This window comes from Aythya fuligula, chromosome 5 (genome assembly GCF_009819795.1).
Source record: "Aythya fuligula isolate bAytFul2 chromosome 5, bAytFul2.pri, whole genome shotgun sequence".
NCBI classification, from domain to species: domain Eukaryota; kingdom Metazoa; phylum Chordata; class Aves; order Anseriformes; family Anatidae; genus Aythya; species Aythya fuligula.
The window spans coordinates 62,815,766-62,837,851 of record NC_045563.1 but is presented as its reverse complement, the minus strand read 5'-3'; the positions used below and the strand labels follow the sequence as shown (position 1 = coordinate 62,837,851).

Genomic DNA, 22,086 nt, shown 5'->3' with positions numbered 1-22,086 from the left:
TGCATCAAGATAACCTTCACTAAGCAGGCTTAAACTTTTTCCACCAGCAATTTATAGCAGTTTCCCAAAACTTTATTTCTAGCCATGACAAAGACACCAGACTGTATTACTGAGCCATCTTAAGTATTAAACCCAGAAAATGGTTTACTTGAATATGAGGTTTCAAATTCTTCCAGGTGACAGCATGTGACACTCCTTGATTGATGTAATTCAGTGTTTGCTGCAGAACTCTAGGAGCCATGTACTGTTTTTCCTTGTATTGATACAACACCTTCAGCAACACCTAGAAAAATCAGATCTCATTAATAGCTCATACTGTGCACAGACCATTTTAACCCAAAGAATTGCACTATCCCACACAATCCTACCTAACAATCCCCCAAAATCCAACTCAAAGTGCTGTCACCAGAGAGCAGATATCAAGAGCCTGCCCCTCTGTTCCCCTCACAAGGAGGCTGCAGGCCACGAGGTCTCTCCTCTACACTAAGGAGACCAAGAGACTTCAGACATTCATCTTGCCCTCTAGACACTTGAACACCTTTGTAGCCCTCTAAAGATGCTCTCTAATAGCTTTATGTCCTTCTTATAATGTGGTGCCCAAAACTGTACACACTGCTCCAGGTGAAGCCACAACAGTGCAGAGCAGAGTGGGATCCTAAGAGCCTCTTGGACTTAAATTACCAGCTGTAACTCTCACCTCAGTACAAGACCTCAGTGGCATTAGATACCGACTTAGGATAAGACATTAAAAGACTAAATGCTCTGAGACGTGAAGCTATTTCAAGAAACATCAGAAAATAAACACGACAAATACTTGTGTCTCTCGTGTATTAACTAAAAAGAGAATATGATTCTCTGCAAACAATACCTGAAAGGGACAATGATTGCTTGGAACGCCAAAAACAGTAAACCATCAGTACATAGCAAGACTAAGATGCTTCTTCAAATTAGAACAATTAAGCAGAGTGTTAATAATTACAAAAAATCCGAGAAATCAGCATCAAAAGTAATTAAACTCTCAAACAACCCAGCGATATAATTTTACTTCCCTGATTTTATGCTTTAAATGTTATTTTCCACAAGTAACTGGGAAACTAATGATGAAGAAGTTCTTGGGGATTTCCAGAGAACATAACGCTCTACAGATTGCCCTCTGTTATAAAATTCAACACAAGCGGAAAAAAATATGACCATCAGCTTATGATACACTGAACTTTTATAGCCCATGTAGATGGGCTCCATGGCTTAACATATATCATGACAGCAGCTCAGTGAAGATTAAAAAAATATATATAAACTGAGGAAGGTTCTTTATTGTAGGCAAAAGAAATCTGGTGAACTAGAACTTCACATATAGTAATACAATATTATTTGTCAAAAAGCTTACGCAGGAAGCTCCATTTGCTGCCATCTTTGAATTTTAGAAGGATTTGAAGTTTTTGTTTGTTTGTTGTTGGGGGTTTTCTTGTTTTTTGTTGTTGTTTGTTTTAAGAACAGATTCTCCACTGCAACATAATGGCACACAAAAAGCCTAACTTCATCAAGATTTAGTTGGAGGAATGGGACTAGTCCTCGAAAACGAGCACAGAGCTGAGGCTTAAAACGTGGTCTTTGCAGCCACGCTACTTAAAGTGTGCCTGGACAAGCATATAAGGTTTCTCACTTCACAATATCTAAGCAATTACCTCCCATTGTTCAGCTGCAATAAAGAAAGAAATTAAATGAAAGGATAAGCAAAAATTTAAGAGTTGGAGGGAGAAAAAGGAAAACGTGGGGTGGAGGCAAAGAACAAATTCTGCAATGGGGCTAAGGAACAACCAGGCAGTAGTGTTGAGCCAGTGTTTAGTTCTGGTTAATTGAGTATTTCAAAACCAGAAGTGTCTTGAGCAAAACACTAACACAAGGCTTAAGAATCAAGGTATTCCAGCAAGGTAAGTCAAGCCTGTTTTGGCTAAATTGAAAAAAGTTTATCCAGAACTAATGCTGTTGTTGTTGTATTTTGTTGTTTTTTGTTTTGTTTTGGGGGGGAGTGACATGCATGAAAAATATAAGCGAGATAAATAATCAGTAATTATGAGGTTACTATCAGCATTATGTTTTAAGTTTACACTTGAGCAATCCATAACTCCATGACACACATCTATTCATCCTTCAGTAATAGGGTGCGTGTACTTGGGAAAGTAAAGACAACTCAAGCATAATATCAGGTCATAAACTGTATTCTTCAGTGTTTCAATCTCCAATTTCATTATTATTTTAATGAAATATATCCTATTTAAAAATCTTTAAAAAATTATTTGAAAGATTGTGTTTCTTGACAATACATCCAAGATTGTTTTCTGCGTAGAAACAGAGGATATCACCTTAAAATAATCTGTATTTTCATACAAGGTGCATTATTGTATAAGGGAGAAGGCTGAAAGCATTTTAAAATCCTGCTCTTCAGCAATTTTTCTTTGAAGACTTAACTTTCTGGTGTTACCTACATGCAGTAACAGTAAGGATTATATTTGATTCAAAGGCAAATTAATATATATAATATATACAGGTAGGCATGTGTGCACGTGTGTATTTTAACATATATATATAGATATATAAACTGTTTAAATGGATCTTTTCGAAGATTTTTTTCCATATGCAGTCTTTTTCCATATGCAGTCTTTTGTCGGAGCTTAGCTTTATCTGCAAAGTACAAATCAACCAGTAAGGTCTTAAAGGACCTGCAATAACTAAGCATTTAGTAGGATGCCATCCACAGGTATGAGCATCTCAAAGTGACAGACTCCAGTTGTCTCAATAGTATGTGGGGACATATTTCCTAACACTCACTGTGGCAATGTTCTCTTCCCTTTCAATGCTTAGACGACCTACAGAAAACACATACTTTAGAAATACTTCCCTCATTTTTATTCTTGATATTTAAGTCCTGTAAATCATTATAATTGCATTGGGAATTAAAATAATTTAAGAAATAATTAGGAAGCTTAACTAAAAACAGTTCTCCTCATTAAAAGAGAGGGTTAGACAAAAACAATCGGTTCCCTGAGTTTTTTTTGTATATAGTCTACTCATATTTACAATATAATCACCTTCAAGTAAACAGATTTTTGAGCTAATACAAGTGCATGAATTTTATAAAAACTCTTGAAAGTTTTATGAACTTATTCCAAGAAAACAATAAGGAAGAAATCGCGAACTCTAAACATATCCTAATACTTCCCACATTCAGCATTACTTACTTGTTGAACACCAACAGCAAATGCCTTCAGGAACACTTCAGCAAACTCATTGTACTCCTTGGAAACATTACCAGGGCTTCCATACCTAGAATTTGAAGCAAAGGTGCAAAATTGAAGTGTGCAGCACTGTTATTGACTTAATTATTAGGTTGTTCTCTTAAAAGTAAAAATAGTGAATGAGAATTTACCTCTCAAAAAGTCTAGCTAAGATATGCAAAGCCCACTTCTTGCACTTCCACCAAGGCAACTCAGGTCTATCATCTTCATCAACTTGAAGTGTTTCCTTTAGGGAAAAAAATTACCAATTATTTACAAACAGTTGAAACGGTATGCATTTTGGACATATCTATAGCATATTTTTTCTTTTACCCTTCCATTTGCACATCACACGTCTAGCTTAACAGAAGCATAAAGTACAGCATGCCTAAAAATAACTCCCTTAAATACATTCTATAAACGGTAAATTATTGAAAGAAGCCAAAATAGTTTATGCTATAGTTTTAAAACAGAAATCCCAAACAAGCTATATATTTTCAAAACTTGTCTAGTTTGTTTAAAATACCCTATTTAGCTGAAAAAATATTTTCTTGGCACCTATTAAGAAAAAACACAGAAATTAGTTTTCATTTAAAAAAAAATAATAGAAGAAAAATATTTAAGCTTAAAGAAATAATAGCCAAAAGCCACTTACAGCTGGTACATCCCTATCCACAACAGTCTTCAGGATTTCTATCCATTCAGTCAGGTTTTGCTGATTTATCAACTCCAAAGGTAACGTGTACTTAAATAAAATAAAGGCAAAAATAAATCTATTATAAAGCATTTTGAAAATGTTACTTTCAGTTTGATTTTTAGCTCTTTCAAATCTTTGTCTACACTTATTTATCATTAAAGATTAGCTAGCAATAAACTCAGAAGTAACAGGATAAAGACCTCAACACAATCTAGACTATATCCTCAGTATCCTCAAAGGTCCTAGAGGCCTTTATTTAAATTCTGCTTATACGATGCTAAGACACTACTTAAATGGATGTTACACTAATTTCTGGAGCAATTAGCAACATATTAAGAGCTTCCTCACAAACTGCATTTACACTTGTAATTTTGAATGGGCTGCCCTCTACAACCTGTCATTAGGAAACTTATTTTTAATCAGTTATGTAGCAAACACTTGCTTAGAGGATAGGATGCATAAGTTCAATCTAATGTCAGACCAGGAAAAAGTATAGTTTTAAATATATATATATATATATAATTTCTTGTTTTACAGCACAATTAATGATACCAAAACCCTGTGATTCATGTCACAACTGAACAGTAGTTGCAAATGATTCAAATTTAATATTGTTAATATTCCTGTCATTTACTATTTTAGAGTCAAACAAAGCTTTAAATTACCAATCAAGAATGCATCGTATTTATTTTTTACCTGGACAAGGGCATAAAATATTTTGAAGATTTGTTTCTGGATGAGGACAGACTGATCAGATGGATCACTCAGAAGCTGAATGAAACTATCCTTCAAAACTGGCAGAAAATGTTGCATTGCAGCTATCAAAGGACTACGCTCCTCTGGTTTCTTGTACCTTTAAATAAGAACAAAATTAGCTTTATTCGTCTTCCAGGTAGTATGGAATTTTAAATGCCCACCCTTCCCCATCAGAGACACAAGTAGGTTACAACACATGATGAAAAAATAAGCCCTTTCTTGTTACAGAATTTGGAGTAAAGTACAGCCAGACAACATTAAAATTAAAAGGCAAGTTTGAAAACTGCTAAGAGTTCAATTACTGCACTATACAGCTGTATTAGTCGTCCACTAGTAATGCACTCCAGCCAACTTACTCCTTGGAATACTACCTCGTGTTCTGCCACACCATTACTATAGTGAACAACACAGTACTACAGAAAGTACAAACAGAAGAAACATTTATTGCCAAGAATGACCGATCTTGGGCTAGTCAGTAAAATCCCAGGAAGACATCTATCAGGTTTCACATTTATCAAAAAAATCCAGAAAATGGATTATTTCTCTGCCGCTGATCAAAGTACATTGCAAGGTCTCTTTCCCATATCTTGCATATTAATTTGCCCAAATTTAACAATCTGAATGTAGGCTTCAAGGGCACGTGGTGGACTCACAGGCTTCAGTTTCAACAGTCTTTGAAATTGGGCCCCAAATCTTCCCAGGCCCATGCTGAAAGGAGGGCTTAATTGCCTTTCTGAACAAAAATCAAAATCTCCGAATGGAAATGAAGCTACATTTTTAAATCCTACCCTTAACTTTTCATTTATTAACAACAAAGTCCAGATTGAATAAATAGTTATCACAGCAGAACAGTGTCTAGTCCATAGTAGTGATAACAAGAACAAGGAATCACTTGAAGAATGTACAGCTTATTTTTTTGTTTAAGCAATTAATACTATAGTGCTCTTCTTGGGCTCTTGTGGGAGATTTTTTTTTTTTTTTGGGGGGGGGGGGGGGAGATAGATTTTTGGTAGACTTTGCATTCTTATTAAACATTAATCAATGCTCAGTCTCTTAACAGTGCCAACTTGTAGAAATATAATATAAAGTCTACTCAGTCTACTGCCAGATGGCATGTTCTGTAAAAACTACTACAGAACATTGAGCTCCAAAATCCTGTTCAAATAATATATTTTCTACATATTTTCTGAAATAGAAACCTAAATACAAAGACTTAATGTTGCTCAGGAAAGCTCAGTTTCAGATTTCCCCAAAAGATACAACTGAAAAAGACAGGAAAAATGATTATGCAAAGAGCAGCCATATGAACTCAATAGCTGGATTTGGATAGGAAAAAAAATTTTGTAAGTCTAAAAATATTTAGCTTCTACACTAAGAAAAAAAATAAGCATCAATTGCTAAAGATTCCTACAATTCAAACAGTAACAACTTGACTGAAGTTATAACATTATGCAGAATTTCTCCCCAAAAGCTGGAACAGGACATTTAACAAATGTTAGAGACCTGCCTACACTCACATTGCATGTAATACAATAAAATGTGTGTATTTCTACATGATTGGTGAAGCTGACCATTGTTGACTTCACCAGAAAGCCAAATTATTACAAACAGTTGCTGGCTTCAACTAAAGTTTTTGATCAGCTAACATTATTAACACAACTATTACCTTAGTTAATCATGCAATGACTATACTCACATCAAAATCCTTCCTTAACCAAGAATTACTATAATCAAAATACACCACCAGTCAACATTGCACGTTTATCTCACAGGTCTCTGCTGCATAATTCATTTTAAATGTTTGATTTTTGAAATTGACAAATCAGTTTCCTTTCTTTTGCTAGCAGGGCTTGCAACTCACCCACAGAAAAACCTCCAATGTTGAGTTACAACAGTCTTTACAGGATCTCTATTAAAAAGAATTTCTTTGAGGAATCATTTTTCAGCTGTTTTATTCTATCTCACATACCATTCATTAAATTAATAGTGGAATTCTTCAACCCATATCTTAAAGTATCTAAAACAAAAGCATTACAAGACTGCTTTCAAGATTCATTTGTCGATTCCTCCTGTTACACTACTATTTTTCCATGATTCTAGGATTGCTCTCTGCCACTCACATAAGCCTTCCACAAGCTGACAGCAGCAGCTAAACTCTGCACATGTTCTCAAAGGGCAACCTCAGTTTTAAAGATCTGAGCATAACAGACACAGAGCTAAAAATACTCAAAATTTAGAAGAGAATCAAACCAAAGCTGACTACATCTGATGTTTCCTAACATTCAAGATTACACGCTTGGACATCTTTGTATGTTAACTTTCCACTCATACCTAGAGTACAAATTCATCAAATAAGTCTTATACTCTTTGAAATTAAGTAATCATTTGCAGCAAAGTTATGACTTGGAGCAGACTTTCTTGCTGCTATGAAGCTTACATTGCTGTAACACATCAATCCAAGCAGAACTACCACCAAACTAAGGCTTTAGAGATGGCCCCTTTTTTTGCGACCTAGATCTAACCTCTAATGGAGGCAGTTTTCCTGTACTTTCTTAGTGGTCAAGATATGAGGCAACATCTGCATACCAATACTCCAGGAGTATTGACTAAACTAAATTTATGATGTTTGTATCACTAAACTAATATTGACTAAACGTTTTATCACCTGTGCTCAATCCCACATGCAATTTTACACTGTTAAATTATACATACAGTACACAAGAGATACACGTGAATTCATTCTGCTGATTTATATGGTAGAAAAAAAACTTACTCATAGTTTTTCACAAGTTGATAAAGACAGAGAAGAATGCCAAGCCAACAAGCACTGTTGTCAGACTGAAGATAAAACCCGATTTTCTCCACAACTGCAGTCCAACGACTAGGATAGTCATGCTTGATAATATGATGAATGCAAGTAGTAAGTTGTACTCTGGAAACAAAATATAGAATGATTAAATAAATTACTATAATAATATTCTTGTGCTGTTGAAGCACCTAATGTTGCCTGAATTTCGACCTATTTCAAGCTTGTGTTTTTGGTGGTTTATTTTTTTTAATAACAAGTTTATGTTCTGTACTTCCCATTTAATGCTGTTCATTTGATGAACTTTATAAATGAAATGATGAGGTCTGGCTTTTTGCGAAGGACTCTATCAGTAAATTTCCATGTGCAGCACCAGTTGAAAATTGTCTTTCCATCTACAGGAATCCTACGCTTAAGTATGCAGCAGCATAAAACAACAATGCTTAACATCCAGATTATCTTAGTTGTGCAAAAATGCAGTCAGAAAACAGAATCCAAAACCAGGTTAAAACAGCATACCTAATCAGCTCAGGAGAGTGAATAATGGCTTCTACAATATTTTCACGAATACAGTGTCTATCTTCTTCTGGGATGGAGTAAGGTGGAATCTCTCCTGGTGCAGTTTCACGATCTGGCCAATACTGGGTTATCATATTTTTCAAGTAGATAACTCCTATCATAGGAGAGAGAAATCAGCTCATAGCCATTCCAAGTACAAAACAGATTTTGCAGAGATCATTCTAATTTAGAACAAAACAGACAAATTACTAATAATACACTGATCATATCTGACTACTAGGATCAAAATACATGCAAAATTAACAAAAATGTGCAAATTAAGATTTTATCAGTGTTTACAAATATCTGAAGTGTGCGAGACAGAGGGATGTGGCCAACCTCTTTTCAGTGGTCTGTGGGGACAGGACAAGGGGCAATGGCCACAAAATGGAGCCCAGGCAGTTCCGCACCAACATGTGAAAGAACTTCTTCCTGGTGAGGGTGACGGAGCACTGGGACAGGCTGCCCAGGGAGGTTGTGGGGTCTCCTTCTCCCGAGATATTCAAGGCCTGTCTGGACGCCTACCTGGGCAACCTGCTCTAGGAAGCCTGCTGGACCCAATAATCTCTTGAGGTCCCTTCTAACCCCTACAATGCTGTGATTAACCTATCAGTTTTCTGTGTTGATATTCCTTCACCCATTTATTTTAATGTATTTATAGTAACGTAAAGGACGTGTTTCCATATGAAAACATGAAGTATGCTGCTTTCATATTACATATAAAAGAGCTCATGTTGCATTTTAGCACTACAATGCTGAAAAATCCTTTGTAGTCTTTTTCTCACAATTTTCATTAAAACTGAGAAAATTAATACTAATGACTATCTAAAGCCATCCTTGTATTTTGTAGGCAAAAAATTTAATCAAGTCTGTGATACAGGACTGAATGGTAAAGAAAACCACAGTTCCTTTATACCAAGTTTCTGGGCCACACCACTTTGTAGCAGTTGGGCTACTGGCACAAACACCTGCTTTTGCCACATGACAACCACATCTAAACTGCTTATATGGCAGAATACAGAATAAAGTGCTTGAAAGACTTACAAAATACAAAATGTAATGTCAAATTACAAACTAACATCAAAGTTAACATTAATCTAATTCTACATACAAATCCATAAAGTGATTTCTCAAATTTCACATGCACCTTCTGAACACTCAGAAGCCAAACTGCTTTTGAAAGGGTCTGCAAAGGTCTGAAACGATCTGTAGATACATGCTATAACAACACTGAAGTGATGCAAAACTCAGCCTGTCCTCAGGGGATTTTAATCATATCATTAGCTGCTTTGCAAAACATGCACTGTTTCTAAGACACGTGTTGCATGTGTTTTCTCCACTCCCTACAGCCTTTTTTTTTTTTTTAAATTAGCTTAAACTAAGGCTGAATTTCAAGAGGTTGTTTTCAAACGTTCTCCTTTTTCACATTATACATGTTAAACAGTAACATTTTTGACACATCTAAGCATTATCCTCCCAAAATCAGAAAAATGCAAGTTACGCTTACACTACAACTTCAGATAATCTACTACCTGGAAGGTTCACCTAAGTGATCAAGGTCACATCTCCTGAACTGTCAGAAACCACTGAGGTATTGTTTTAGAAACCTCTTACCAAGTAATCATAGTAGCTGTAAGGTGATGTTTGGACCTGCCAATATTCAAGATCCAATTTTAGTGATTGCTCACTCAAATCAGCACTTCCAAATGACAATGTGTTTTCTTCCAATTATAATGTTCAAGAACATTAGCTTTATTAGTACAATGTAAAATTACCTCCTTGGGCCAAGTGTACCATCATCATGAACTAGTCTGGTTTCCCAAAGACCGTTATTCACTAGAGACAAAGGGGAACAACCACTGAAGAGTTTCTCTCTTCCTTATTTAGTGCAGGGTTCCAGATGCAGTTTATGATGGTTAACTGTGACGACTCCCAATTTTCCCGTGTTTGAGATAAAAAACATTAGAGTTCTCTAATAACCCAGTTGTGATACAATATCTGAATACACACCTGTGCGCATGCACCATTAAAGTGAAAACAATTAAAGGATTTGAAAACTTGCCTGCCTGTCTCACTGGTAAATCCAGTTGCTCGGACATGGTGATCTGAAGCAAAGTTGAAACAAAGTTCACTGACTTATGAGCCTGTAGAGGACAAAAAAGTTAAGAAATTAGTATAGCTTAGTCATAGTTCATCAAGTTTTAGAGTACTCCTGTTTGCTATTACCATCTCTTTACAACATTGTAATGCAGTCAGAATAGCAGCATTTCAGTTTCACAGTAGATAAACTAAACCATTCCAAAATTTCATGCTCGCTGTACTCTGAAGACAGACAGCATGGTGGAGGCAAAACCCTATTATTTTGGGTAGAGTTGAAGAAATCATTTAACAGGCTTTGGGAATCAGCCTTTTACAGTCACTAAACAAGTGAACACCTCAAAGAATATCTGAGTAGCCAGACAAAAAGCAAGCACAGCAATTTTACAGTGACCTCAAGCAAGGTATTATGTAAACAAATAATTGTTAAACAATTCATTAGGTAATAATCAAAGCAACAGATGGCAACCTGTGGTTTAAAACTATGCCCAGCCTTAACCAAGCATATTCAAGTTATAGTTCACCCTTCTGATCAAAATGGCTTAAAGTGACCATTAATTCTTTACTGCAGCAACTGCTAGCCTAACTACACAACAGCAAGCTAACAGTACGGAGACCTAAATGCAGTTTCAGAGTAACATCTAACGATTTGCGAGAGTTCACTTCCAAACAAAGGCAAAACACGATTTGTTTTACAATAAGGAGCAATGTCACTGATGTACTAAATACTACATCATATTTTCAACCTGAGGAAGCTGACATTTACCATGCGCACAGCATCCCTCGACACCTTCCGACACCAAAAACTCGAGACGCTTAATGAACTTCCTTCCGAGAAGAAAATTTTAACTCTCAAAAACTTGATGTGCTTTTTCAAGTTGGAAAACATCATCATTTTCTTCAAGGTCAAGAGTCAACGGCTATGAGCTGCAGCAAGGGAAATTCCTGTTCTACACAAGGCAAAATTCCCTTGCACCAACGAGGGTCAAGTACTGGAACAGCCTGCCCAGGCAGGCAGCGGGGCTGGCCCTTCAAATATTCCAACCTCCACTGGAGAAGGTCCCCACCTACCTCATCTAACTCTGAAACCAACTTTGCTTCAGGGGACTGGACCAGAGGACCTGCAGAGTCCTCCTAACCTCGTTCTTCCAAGCCTCTTATCCTAATTGCCACAACACACATCTGTTTTATCCTCACTAAGATGCCAAAATTGTTTCATGTGCTCTTTGCAGCATGTCTATCAAAGACAACTGCATAGACCTAAATATCTCCACTTGTTATTAGGAAAACATCTCTTACCTACATATTAATCACCTTATTGTTTCCTACATGAAGCAAATAAGTCCTTTGAAAACCATGACAGTTTTCATTCATCAAAAAACAAGTAAAAGAATGTCTCCGACTCCACGTCAGAGCAAACACCCATCATAAAGAGACTATCCAACTAGCTTTCTGAAGGATTAAGAGCTCATTGACATTATGAAATGTCAACAACACTCCTTCTAAGCATTTAACACTGCCCAGCTCTCTCCTTTCACACCAGGTTTTTACCTCCAAGCTCCAAAAAACGTCTCCAAAATGTTCTAGTATGAAGAAGCACAAAAGGCACAACCTGGGACTTAGTATTTGTTCCAGCATTTGTGCCAAAATTTTCTTAGTATAGCTTGTTGCCTATCTTACCCAATTTTAAATGAGGAATAAACTTGACTGAAGAATCTCCCCAACGTATATTGAAGTGTTGTACATACTCACCCTGTGCACTACAAACCTACAGACTACAGAAAACTCGCAGAAGCAACGCTTGCATCTGGTCCGTGCCAAATGCTTATGTGCGGAGGGTGTTGGGATGAATTGGGACTAAGTGACACTGCAATACAAGCATGCATCTTCCTGAGCTATGCCCCTCTGATTTCCCTGAAGAAGAAAATATCCTTTCAAATTAAAAAAAAAGTATATTTGACCATTTGACAGTTGAAAACATTTTAAATAACATTTACTTGTTGATATTAATTTCTACTACATCTCCAAGACTAATCAATTCCTTTTTCTTAAGCAGCATTAACACACACTTCTTCAACACACGCCTAATGACAGTAGACCCTAATTCAGCACAGTATTCAATAATATGCCTAATGTTAGTGTCAATGGTTGGTTATATTAACAGTCTGCATAAAAGAGACGTAAAATGCAAGTTGATATCATTCCATCATGAATACGATACACAACTACCTTTTTAAAACCAAAAGTTACTCATAATTTACAAACATGAAATGCATTAAGAAGTACTGAATCCTAGAATATTGAAAATGAATTTTTTTCCTGATAAACAGTAACTAATCTTGTAAGTAAAGCTGCTGTAGATGATACTTGAATTAAAAATATAAAAATACAATGAGATGCTTAAGAACTATGAAGAAACTGATGGGAATAACAAAACAAATTGAATAAAAAGATGTTAAGTGTTCTAAAAGAAAGAAGCAACAAAAACAGGCAGCAACATATAGCCAAACTGCCACACATTGAAATTTTAATAGAGTTAATCACAAAAAAAATCTTTCCTACATAAAAAAATCAGGACAGACTGTGATTGTAGCAAGCTCCTAAAAATGTCAATTATATTAGTACATGGAATTAACATTTTCACTGGATTCTGTGAACTATTATAAAGTTTAAAATTATAGGACCAAAACGTCTATACATTGTCTTGGTTTTCTAAGATCTTAGCAGTATCACCCTTATGAGTATTTCAAGCATCCTACACCAACCCATCATAGAGATGAGCCACTCCATCACCTTCAGTGGTTCAAAGCACGGATTCAGGCTAGAAATAGCTTGTGATTTTCATACAAGGTAGCATTTGAAGGAACTTGTACTTTGCCCTCAATACCACTTTTGGTTTATAATTCAATTCACACAGAGCCCCATGAACACTACTTAGCATTCTATAGAAAATATCAAGGAACTCCAAACTCTCCCCAACCACCTCTCCCATCCCTCCACAAGGAACACGCTTCCAGAGAAGCTGCAATGTGAGGAGGAAGGCCTGCTACATGAAGGCATGGGTCTACTGCATGGTCAAATAAAACCCTAGGTACTACAGAACTGGCCACGTGCTCCCTTGTTTTGTGTTACTATTAAAAAGAACATCCAATCTTTTCTTGGCACTCAGATAAAACAACTGCACTTAATACGAGAATCACGTAGGTGCCAATTTTGTATCTATGGCATTAAAAATACTGAACACACATCATTTTGGCTATTTTAGTCATTAGTATTTTTGCTGTCCAAAGATGGCTGACCCTCGGGACATCATGTTCTTCCTGTTCATTGACACCACTGCTAAAAAAACACCACCAGAAAAGCACACCTATTTTAGCTATATATTCTATACAAACACTGGCTTTTGGTGGATGTGATTAGCCAAAATACTTCACAAATGAAGATTCATTGAATATGTACCAGCAAACTGAACCTGAACACCGAGGGTTCTGCGGGCATTTGCATACCCCAGTCTTCAGAAAGAAATGCACTGATGCCAGGTCCATGGAAGCCACTGGGAAACAGCGTTAACCTACAGAGCACTTCCAGGCCTGCACAATTCAAGGATCAAAATCAGGATTTTGCAAGGGCTTCTATTACTTACTCTAAAGCGTGTGAGAACAGAAACTATTTCTGCGACTAAAGTTTTGACGTAAGTAAAACCTGGTCTTCTGCCCCTTGGTTATAAATACTCTTCACCTCTAGAAATAGGAAACTAAGAGAATTACAGGGACAATTAAAAAAAAATGGTTCTGTCCGAAAGACTATTTCCCAACACGTAAGTCAACATAAAAAAAGTCATTTCTAGTCCTTCTCCCTTACAACTCTTCAAACATGCCGTGTCACTGGTATGACTTTGTTGTCTAAGAGCCAAAGAATTCAGGGACTTTTCCCAAGAGCAATTCCTGCTATGCAGCCTCACTAGCTGAGGAATGTGTTCTATCAGACCACAAACATTGCACCACTGTCCGTTAGTATCAGTCAGTATTCCAGAACATACAATCTTTGCTCATATTTCATCGCAGGTTTTCCTAGCAGAGTTGCTTTGCTAGCATGTGCCACAGCAGTTTGGTCAGTACACGTGTCATGCCAGCCTCAATCTGAAATGTGCATCAAGTCTGAAGTTCACATTAAAGACACGGTCTCATGGCATACAGAACTAACGACAGCTAATTATGGTACACAAAGGTACTTTTTTCCCCACCAGTGATACCCATGAAAGTCAGTCACATTCTTTAATAAAAGAGTTACTCATGTCTTACAGAAAGCCAGCACGCCACTAACAAACAAGTTTCATCTCAGGTGCAAAGACCTCCGTGCATTCTTGTCAGACATGGAGAACTGACCGTACTGTAACAGACACAGTACTCTAAGGAGCTCTTCACCGAAAATGCCGAACAGAACGGTACTAAAAGATTTACTAAATATGTTGCTGAACTGAAACCCTAGGTTATTAACACAATTATTCAAAACAGCACACATTTAAATAAAGGCTATAATTTTTTTCCCATGAGCTGAAGAAATACAGATTTACTACTTCTCCTCCATTCCAATTCTGAATAGTTTATGTGACTTGTTTTTTAAGAATCTAGGCTGTAACAGCACTAGGTGACCACACAGTTGTTACATTTCTATTAAAAAAACAAAACAAAACAAAAAAAACTTTCATCTTAATGTAAGGCCAGGAACTGTAAGGCCAAGCTGAATCAGCAAACTGCTCTGTAACACTTTCAGTTCTTTTTTAAGAACTCAGCAGGTGTGGAAGTCATTCTGACCTCAGGTTTTTGCAAGCTCGTTCTACCACCTCTTCCACAGCTGTAACGTGTATGTAAACTAAGCTTGAGGTCCACCAAATACACGTGTATCACACCTCGCACATTTATTTGATGCTCATTTCACCAGAGCACTGTCTGCAAGTTGTGACACCGATGAGCTCTGCTACTCAGAGGGAAAAGGAACATGCTCTCAGCAAAAGCTAGCTAAGCACACATGGTAGCTGCTTGCTCAGTCATGAGAAGGCAGCACGTGGCTCTGTCTGCTGGATTTACCTTGTACTAGTTAACATGATTTAAGCATGTAACTTCTTCCTGTTGAAGGCTCCCTTGATTCCTTACTGCCCCTGTGGGGATTTCTGGTGTTGAACCATCCTTAATACACACAATTTAAAACCACCCTTTCACAAAGCATCTCTCATCTACCACATACCAAAACACAGAACTGGAAAAAAGAGGAAATGGAAATGATAGAAGTGGAAATTATCACGTTCATTTCATAACACGTCATACCAAGAACTTTAAAAGAAGTTCCCATGATCTGGTAACCAGACAGAGCCACGAAACTCACGCTCTATTCTTGGTCTTACACACTACTACGGTATATAGCTGTAGGTGCCACACATGAAGACCATGTTAGACCTCCAAAACCAAAAAATAAATAAAAATAGAGTAACGCTACAGATACCTACCCCAAAGCATTCCAGAACATCCCATTTCAGTATTTCAAAATCCCTGAGTGCAAAGTATATCATAAGAAGCTTGCTTTCTCCCCTGCAAGACCTTTTCACTCCGAAGCTCCCAATAGAGTCCAATCATTTTATTTAATCATTCCCTCATTCTGGCATTTGTATCTACTAAGCAGGCAATGAAAGACACTACGCTAGGCCCTCCTGTGTCTGTTAAACTGATTGCATGCTACGCTGACTCGTCAACAAGCTGCAGCATTTTTCCTTCCCATTACATATATCAGAACACAAAAAAGGCGTGAATCTTACTTCTGAAAAGCACTTTTCCAACAGAGCAACAGGGTAACATTTCCCTTCAACTCTGTTAAGCTCTCACTTCATAATGAGTTACTGGGGTTAACCTTCATTATTATTCTTTTATTCCATCCTCAGACACAAAAGTTGGATAGCTATTGTAAAAAGTAGTTCATATGTACTGAGGTTAATCTAAAATACTCACAGAACGTATGGAACAGTTACAATACAAAATTCCCTGGAATTACAAAGAGACACCTGCAAGAAAAGCATTATCTACCAACAGCACCTTTACGAACGTGTTGATACTGAAAGATGAAGCACTGCGCATTATTTTCAGTGTCGTTCCATAGCCGTGTAGTTAAAAATATCTATTTTCATCACCATTTCTAGGAAACACCACACACAGCACAAAGACTGTTTCAAAAGGCATCTGAAGTCTTCCTACTGTTTTCCAGTAGCTTACTTGAAGAGTCTGGTTTTTTAAGTCCTTGTGAAACATCTATTTCCTCTGTAAGTTGGGGACAGGGATGTGCAAACACCCCAGGACATATCATCAGTCGGAGTTCATATGAGAAGCTGGAAACTCCACGTTGGACACCAGTGGTATCGTTCTCTATCGTTTGCCTTCGCAGTAAAGAAACTAAAACCAAAGAGACTGGGAACCCTGAGACACCTGCAGTTCGCACATCTCAACTCCAGTTCTCACAGCATTGTAAGTGCAGGCAATAGAACTTGAAAAAAGCTGAAGTGAAAGAAGAAATAAAGCACAGAAGAATTCATGACTTAGCTAAGGTCAAAGAAAAATAACAAGGCCTGGACAAATCAAGAATCATACACCCAAGTCCTTTCCTATTGTCAGTGGAAAGCCTTGCTTAATAGGGTATGATGCACACAGGTCTAGATATTTAACCCTTCCATTAATTAGAAATATCAATTACTGAATGAAGGTCCTTCTTTTCTGATAAGGTACAGCGATCCATCTACTGAAAACTAGTCTCATCAGCTCAACATACACATTTCAAGCAAATTAAAGATAAAAATATAAGGTCATCCAAGGACAACAGACTTAAATTATAAAAATACTTGGGTGTCCCTGGCCACGTACAAGAAGGTAATTCACTGCCGTATGATTTTACCTGCACAACAAAAAAGACATCTGAAAAATTAACTGATATTAAATATTAACTGATAACACAATTGCTCCAACAGCTACCAAATTCAGACCAGAAGCCTGCAAGAGAATACATATTCCATTTCGAAAACACTATGTAAAAACAGAACCATGCACTTGAATAAAACTACATACATGTACAAATGCTTGCAGATTTAGGGTTTAACTTTCTTTTAATCACAAATGGTCTGTGAAAGATCAGTGAGGCTACATTTCAAGTAATTCTTACACAACGATTCAGTAACATCTGGTGCTTTTAGAGGGACACGTATTTGGATTTTATTCCAATTTAATACTTGTGTAGTACATGGTAGGCTGCATTTTGGTTCAAAAACGTTCAGAAACATGAACAAAAGCCAGCTCATGGTTAGCACGATCCTTCATATGACAGTTAACTATTTGCTGAAGAACCTAAATGGCAGAGAACACAACTTGCAGCACATCCAGCAACTCAATACCTGCACAATATCGCTAGAATAGATTTGAAGTAAGTTACTATATATGGATATTAACATGCACAGAACACAAAAATTTGCATTTTAGAGACAGTTTGAGATTCCGTATATATTGTTGTCTTCGTATGCAATTGCATTACTATCCTTTTGGCTTAAGAAAGACAAAAAACACTTCTTACAAAAAGAGAAGAAAAACTTCATACAAATCTAACTTAACCATCGAGTAGTTTCACAAGCATGGATTTCAAATGTACCTAATATTCGTTTATTAAATGGCTTCCAAGAATGCAGTTTAATCACACATTTTAATAGCATGGTAAGTTGTATCTTCAGTTTTTGAAAGTTTCACTGCTGCCAGCAGGACACTCGGCCCACTTTTATCTAGGCTTAGCGAACACCCACTGCGTAAGACTTATCTTGGTAGGCCTAAAGTCTGCTTAAGAGTAACAGAGGGAAAACTTGCGGTAAATCCCAAGGAAAAGGCTCGCTGAGAGCTGCCACATGGTGATAGCGAAAGCGAAGCCCTTTTCCTCTAAGCCAAATGCTAGAACGCCTTTTTTTCAAGTCTGCTCAGAAGCCCTGAGCCTGAGCTTCATCAATGAAGAGCTTTCCGCCCCCAGGTGAAGCAGCACAGCCTTACAGCAACCTCCCCACGCTGCGGCCTGCCCACTGGGACCTCCCGGGCCCGCGGCACCCCCTCACCACCCGCGAGCGGATGACACAGCGGGGCCGTGCCCCCTGCCCTCCCCCAGCCCCCAGCCCCCGGCCTGCAGCCAGGCAGGCGCCCTGCGGCGGCGCGGCCCGGGCCACGAGGCCGGGAGGCGGCGGCAGGCCCGGAGCCGGGGCCCTGCGCCACGCCGGGCCGGGCCGGGCGGGCAGCGGCCGCCTCCCGCCGCCGCCGCAGCCCCTCGGCGGCCCCGCCCGGCGCTGCCGGGCCCCGCTGCCGTGTGCCGGGGACAATGCGCGGCGGGCGGCGGGGCACGGCCGGCCCCCGGGGGGGGGAAGGGGGGCGCCCCCCGCCGCCTCCCGCGGCCTGCCCCGCCGCCCCCGGGCCTGCCCCGGCCTCGGCGGCCGCAGCCAGGCCTTGCTCACCTCGTTGAGCTGCCGCTCGGCCGCTTCCCGCAGCGCCGGGTCCATGGTGCCCCGCAGGGCCTCGATGATGGTGCTGGGGTCCATGGCGGCGGCGGCGGGAGGCGGAGGGCGGGAGCCGGGGCCGCGCCGCGCCGCGCGCACATGGAGCCGCCGCCTCGCAGCGGCCGCCGGCGCGAAAGGAAGGGGAGCGCCCAGGGCCCGGATAGAGCTGCCCCCCGCCGCCGCCCGCAGCGGCGCCCCTTCCGCCGCCGCGCCGCGGGGCACCACGGGACTTGTAGTCCAGGCGGCCGCCGCCGGGCCGCCTGTCAAGGGAGGCGGGATGGGGGCTCCAAGGCCCGGCGCCTGCCTGGTGCCCCGCCGGCTGCGCATAGGTCACAGAAGCACAGAGTCACAGAACCGTCTCGGTTGGGAGAGGCCTCACGGTCACCCAGTCCAACCTCTGACCTAACACCAACCAGCCCTCCACTAACCCATATCACCAAGCTCTACATCTAAACGTCTTTTAACCTCCAGGGATGGTGACTCCACCACTTCCCTGGTCAGCCCGTTCCAATGCCTCACAACCCCCTCGGTAAAGAAGTTCTTTATCGGCAAGGCTGAGGTGACGAAGACGTTCATGCACTGCCAGACACCCAGTGTGAGCTGAGCCCTTGTCACTGGAGACTGGCACAGGGCTGGAAGTAGGATGCCTCAGTTGGTCCTTTGTGTTATAAATGAGGTCTCAAGTCAATCTGAATTTTGTAATATTTATAAAACATATTTCTAAAAGGTATAAAAGCTATAACAGGTATAAAAGGCAAGTAAACAGCACTGGGTGTGTGGGGAGTCTACACTCCACCAACACACACACACGAACATCAAACATTCTAAACACATGTATACAGAACATTGCTTTACATAATAACCCGAGTATGCCTATACAGAAAAGGTAACAAACAATCCTTTAAGTTCCATAACTTAACAGTCTCCATTTTCCATTCCTTTTCTTGCTTCAGGCCTTAGGTATCCCGTTCTTCCTGGATCGAAGAAAAGCATATCCATCTCCTTTTCAAGGCCAATAGGCCTGGGTCAAAAGGCACGTCCAGGTCAACAGGGAGCGGAACAGCAAAAGCCTTCGATGGCTGTAGCGGCAGAGGGGCCGATGGCGTAGCAGTCGGATCAGTAAAGGAGCCCGCAGCTCCCTCACTGTCTGGCAAGCCACACATTTGTGATTGTGGCTCCACATGGCTCTTTAAGGCTTCAGAGACTGCTCGCCAGGTGCCGAGCAATCCCACCGCAACCTTGTCGCTTTTAGTTGCAGAGTCCCACACCTTGACCTCAGTTTGGTCCCATATTTCAGGATCATAAACGGTCCAATTATTAATAAGGAGAATGAGCTGTAAGGTTACCAGGACAGTCTTTGTTCCTAAGGACGTATGATAATACGCAGCTGCTGACCAGCGAGAGGCAGTTGTGTGCACGGGTCCTCTTCTCTCAGCTCGAGCTTCTCTCCAGCTCCAGTGCGCCCATTTCCAATGACTTTCTGTACAAGCTTCTCTGAGCAGTTTGCTGAGTTTGGCCGAACCTATCTTCATGAGGCGATCAATGTGCCTGTTCCCATCCTGGTCTCCATTCTCCCAGCCTGTTCCTCTTCACTTCTTTTTCCTGCTTCTTTATTGATATAACTTCATCATGCTGCCTTTTTTTTTTCTTGAGGGCAGTTTCCCCTCTTATACCCTTCTCCCCACAGCAGTTCTTTTCAAAACAACTTTTCATTGGTCTAACAGCTTCGAATGTAACAACAGCAGCAAACACCCAGAAACATCCATGCCTTAACGGCTGGAGAACAAGAAACCAGCTGGAGAACAAGAAACCCCAGACTGCATGGCGTCTCCTGAATCACCCTTATTTGTTCCCTCTAAACCCTTTTATATTCCTGATGGCCTCGTCGATAAGAGTCTAATGTTATCTCAATCATGGGGTTTTCCAACCCCCATGGCCCCATTCCTAAATCTCCCCCTTCTTTATTAATATCAATCATTTTCTCGACACGAATTACTACTCCATGTGTAACATCTGTGAAGGGCTCCTGCAGGCTGTCCCCTGCAAGCACTTAGGCGCTGAAGTAATTTCACTTACATGCATAATCACAATAAAATAAGGAATGCTTTTTATGGAAATAAGTTGTTTGTGTAGCTATTTGTAGTATAGAATTGGTAGTATAGAGTCATTCAGTGTCTTGTCTTCTTTGGGAGGTGCCTTTCAGTGATATACTCGAAAATGGTTTTGTTATTTCTGTGAGAGGAGTTTATCGAGCAGTCAAATAATTCAACAGAGAAAAAAAAGTTTCACAATCAGCCCATCCTGGGACAATTCTAAAATGATGGCACATTATCAAAGAAACAGTATCAAAGGAAAAAACAGAAATGCAGATACCTATGGCAAACAATATAAATTAAGTGACACAAAATAGTGAATTGATAAAGGATGCTATCTCTTTGCTAGTTAAGTTAAAGAGCTTTGGGAAATGCCACATTAAAGCTTGATTGCAGTTGCCACCCTACTATGCTAGTGGTCCTGCAAACGTTTCCCACACACTGGGGTAGCATGGGCACAGGCCGTTCCCCACATGTAGCCTGCATGAAGCCAGCTTGATTGTAAAGGCCTCAGTCCCTGGGAATGGCCTAAGGCAGGCCAACCGGCACCATCTCAGATGGCAAAATCTCCATTACTCAGGTTTATCTAGAGTATCTTTCAGAATATGAAAGAGCATAACAGAGTAGCTTTTATAGATAAAATTTCCAAACCAGTAGCTTTTCCATGACTGTTTCTGGACTAAAAGCCATATCTCTCAGTTTCTTTTACTGCTGCTTAATGTTTTTATTTATTTTTTAATATAATGCTAAAAACTTTTGCAATTTACAATTTACATCGATTATTTATTTATTTATTTATTGCAGGTATGAAAATTAGTGCCTCATTTTTAAAACTAAACAGTGAAGAAGCGATGAATGGCTGCCTTTCTAAGTAAGCCTGGAAAACACACAGACCAAGCAGACCCAAGTGGCAATGTAGCATCATTTCAGGACATGATGTCGTACAGCATGCTTCTACATGCTGCCCAGATCTGCAGTCACATGCCTCTTCTGGATGTTCTCCAAAATGTAAACAAAGGTGAAACACTGTAGACTTAATATCATCCAAAGAGCTACAACAAAATATCTTCCATGCTTTTGTGTCACAGCACAGATAACAAGATCAAATCTCAATGCTCTTTGTATCAAAGGAGCAAAGCAATAATGCCTCTAACCAGAGAGAACTGAGACACTAAGCTGATCAACAAATTTTGAGACGGAGTGCGTTTTCTCTAAAAAGAAAAATAAACACTTGAGAGGACAAAGGG

General features: G+C 39.6%; 1 protein-coding gene across 1 annotated transcript in view; it reads right to left on the bottom strand.

Moving 5' to 3' along the window:
• Positions 1-18,820, bottom strand: part of IPO7 (importin 7) — a 36,110-nt gene extending 17,290 nt beyond the window's left edge. Inside the window, exons 1-9 of the mRNA XM_032187753.1 lie at positions 18,705-18,820; positions 10,155-10,236; positions 8,054-8,207; positions 7,502-7,660; positions 4,669-4,825; positions 3,931-4,020; positions 3,428-3,522; positions 3,240-3,324; positions 149-283 (exon numbers count right to left, since the gene is read on the bottom strand). Coding sequence (XP_032043644.1) covers positions 149-283; positions 3,240-3,324; positions 3,428-3,522; positions 3,931-4,020; positions 4,669-4,825; positions 7,502-7,660; positions 8,054-8,207; positions 10,155-10,236; positions 18,705-18,788 — 1,041 coding nt within the window. The 5' untranslated portion in view covers positions 18,789-18,820. The remainder of the gene's footprint in view (positions 1-148; positions 284-3,239; positions 3,325-3,427; positions 3,523-3,930; positions 4,021-4,668; positions 4,826-7,501; positions 7,661-8,053; positions 8,208-10,154; positions 10,237-18,704) is intronic.
• Positions 18,821-22,086: the final 3,266 nt, after the last annotated feature.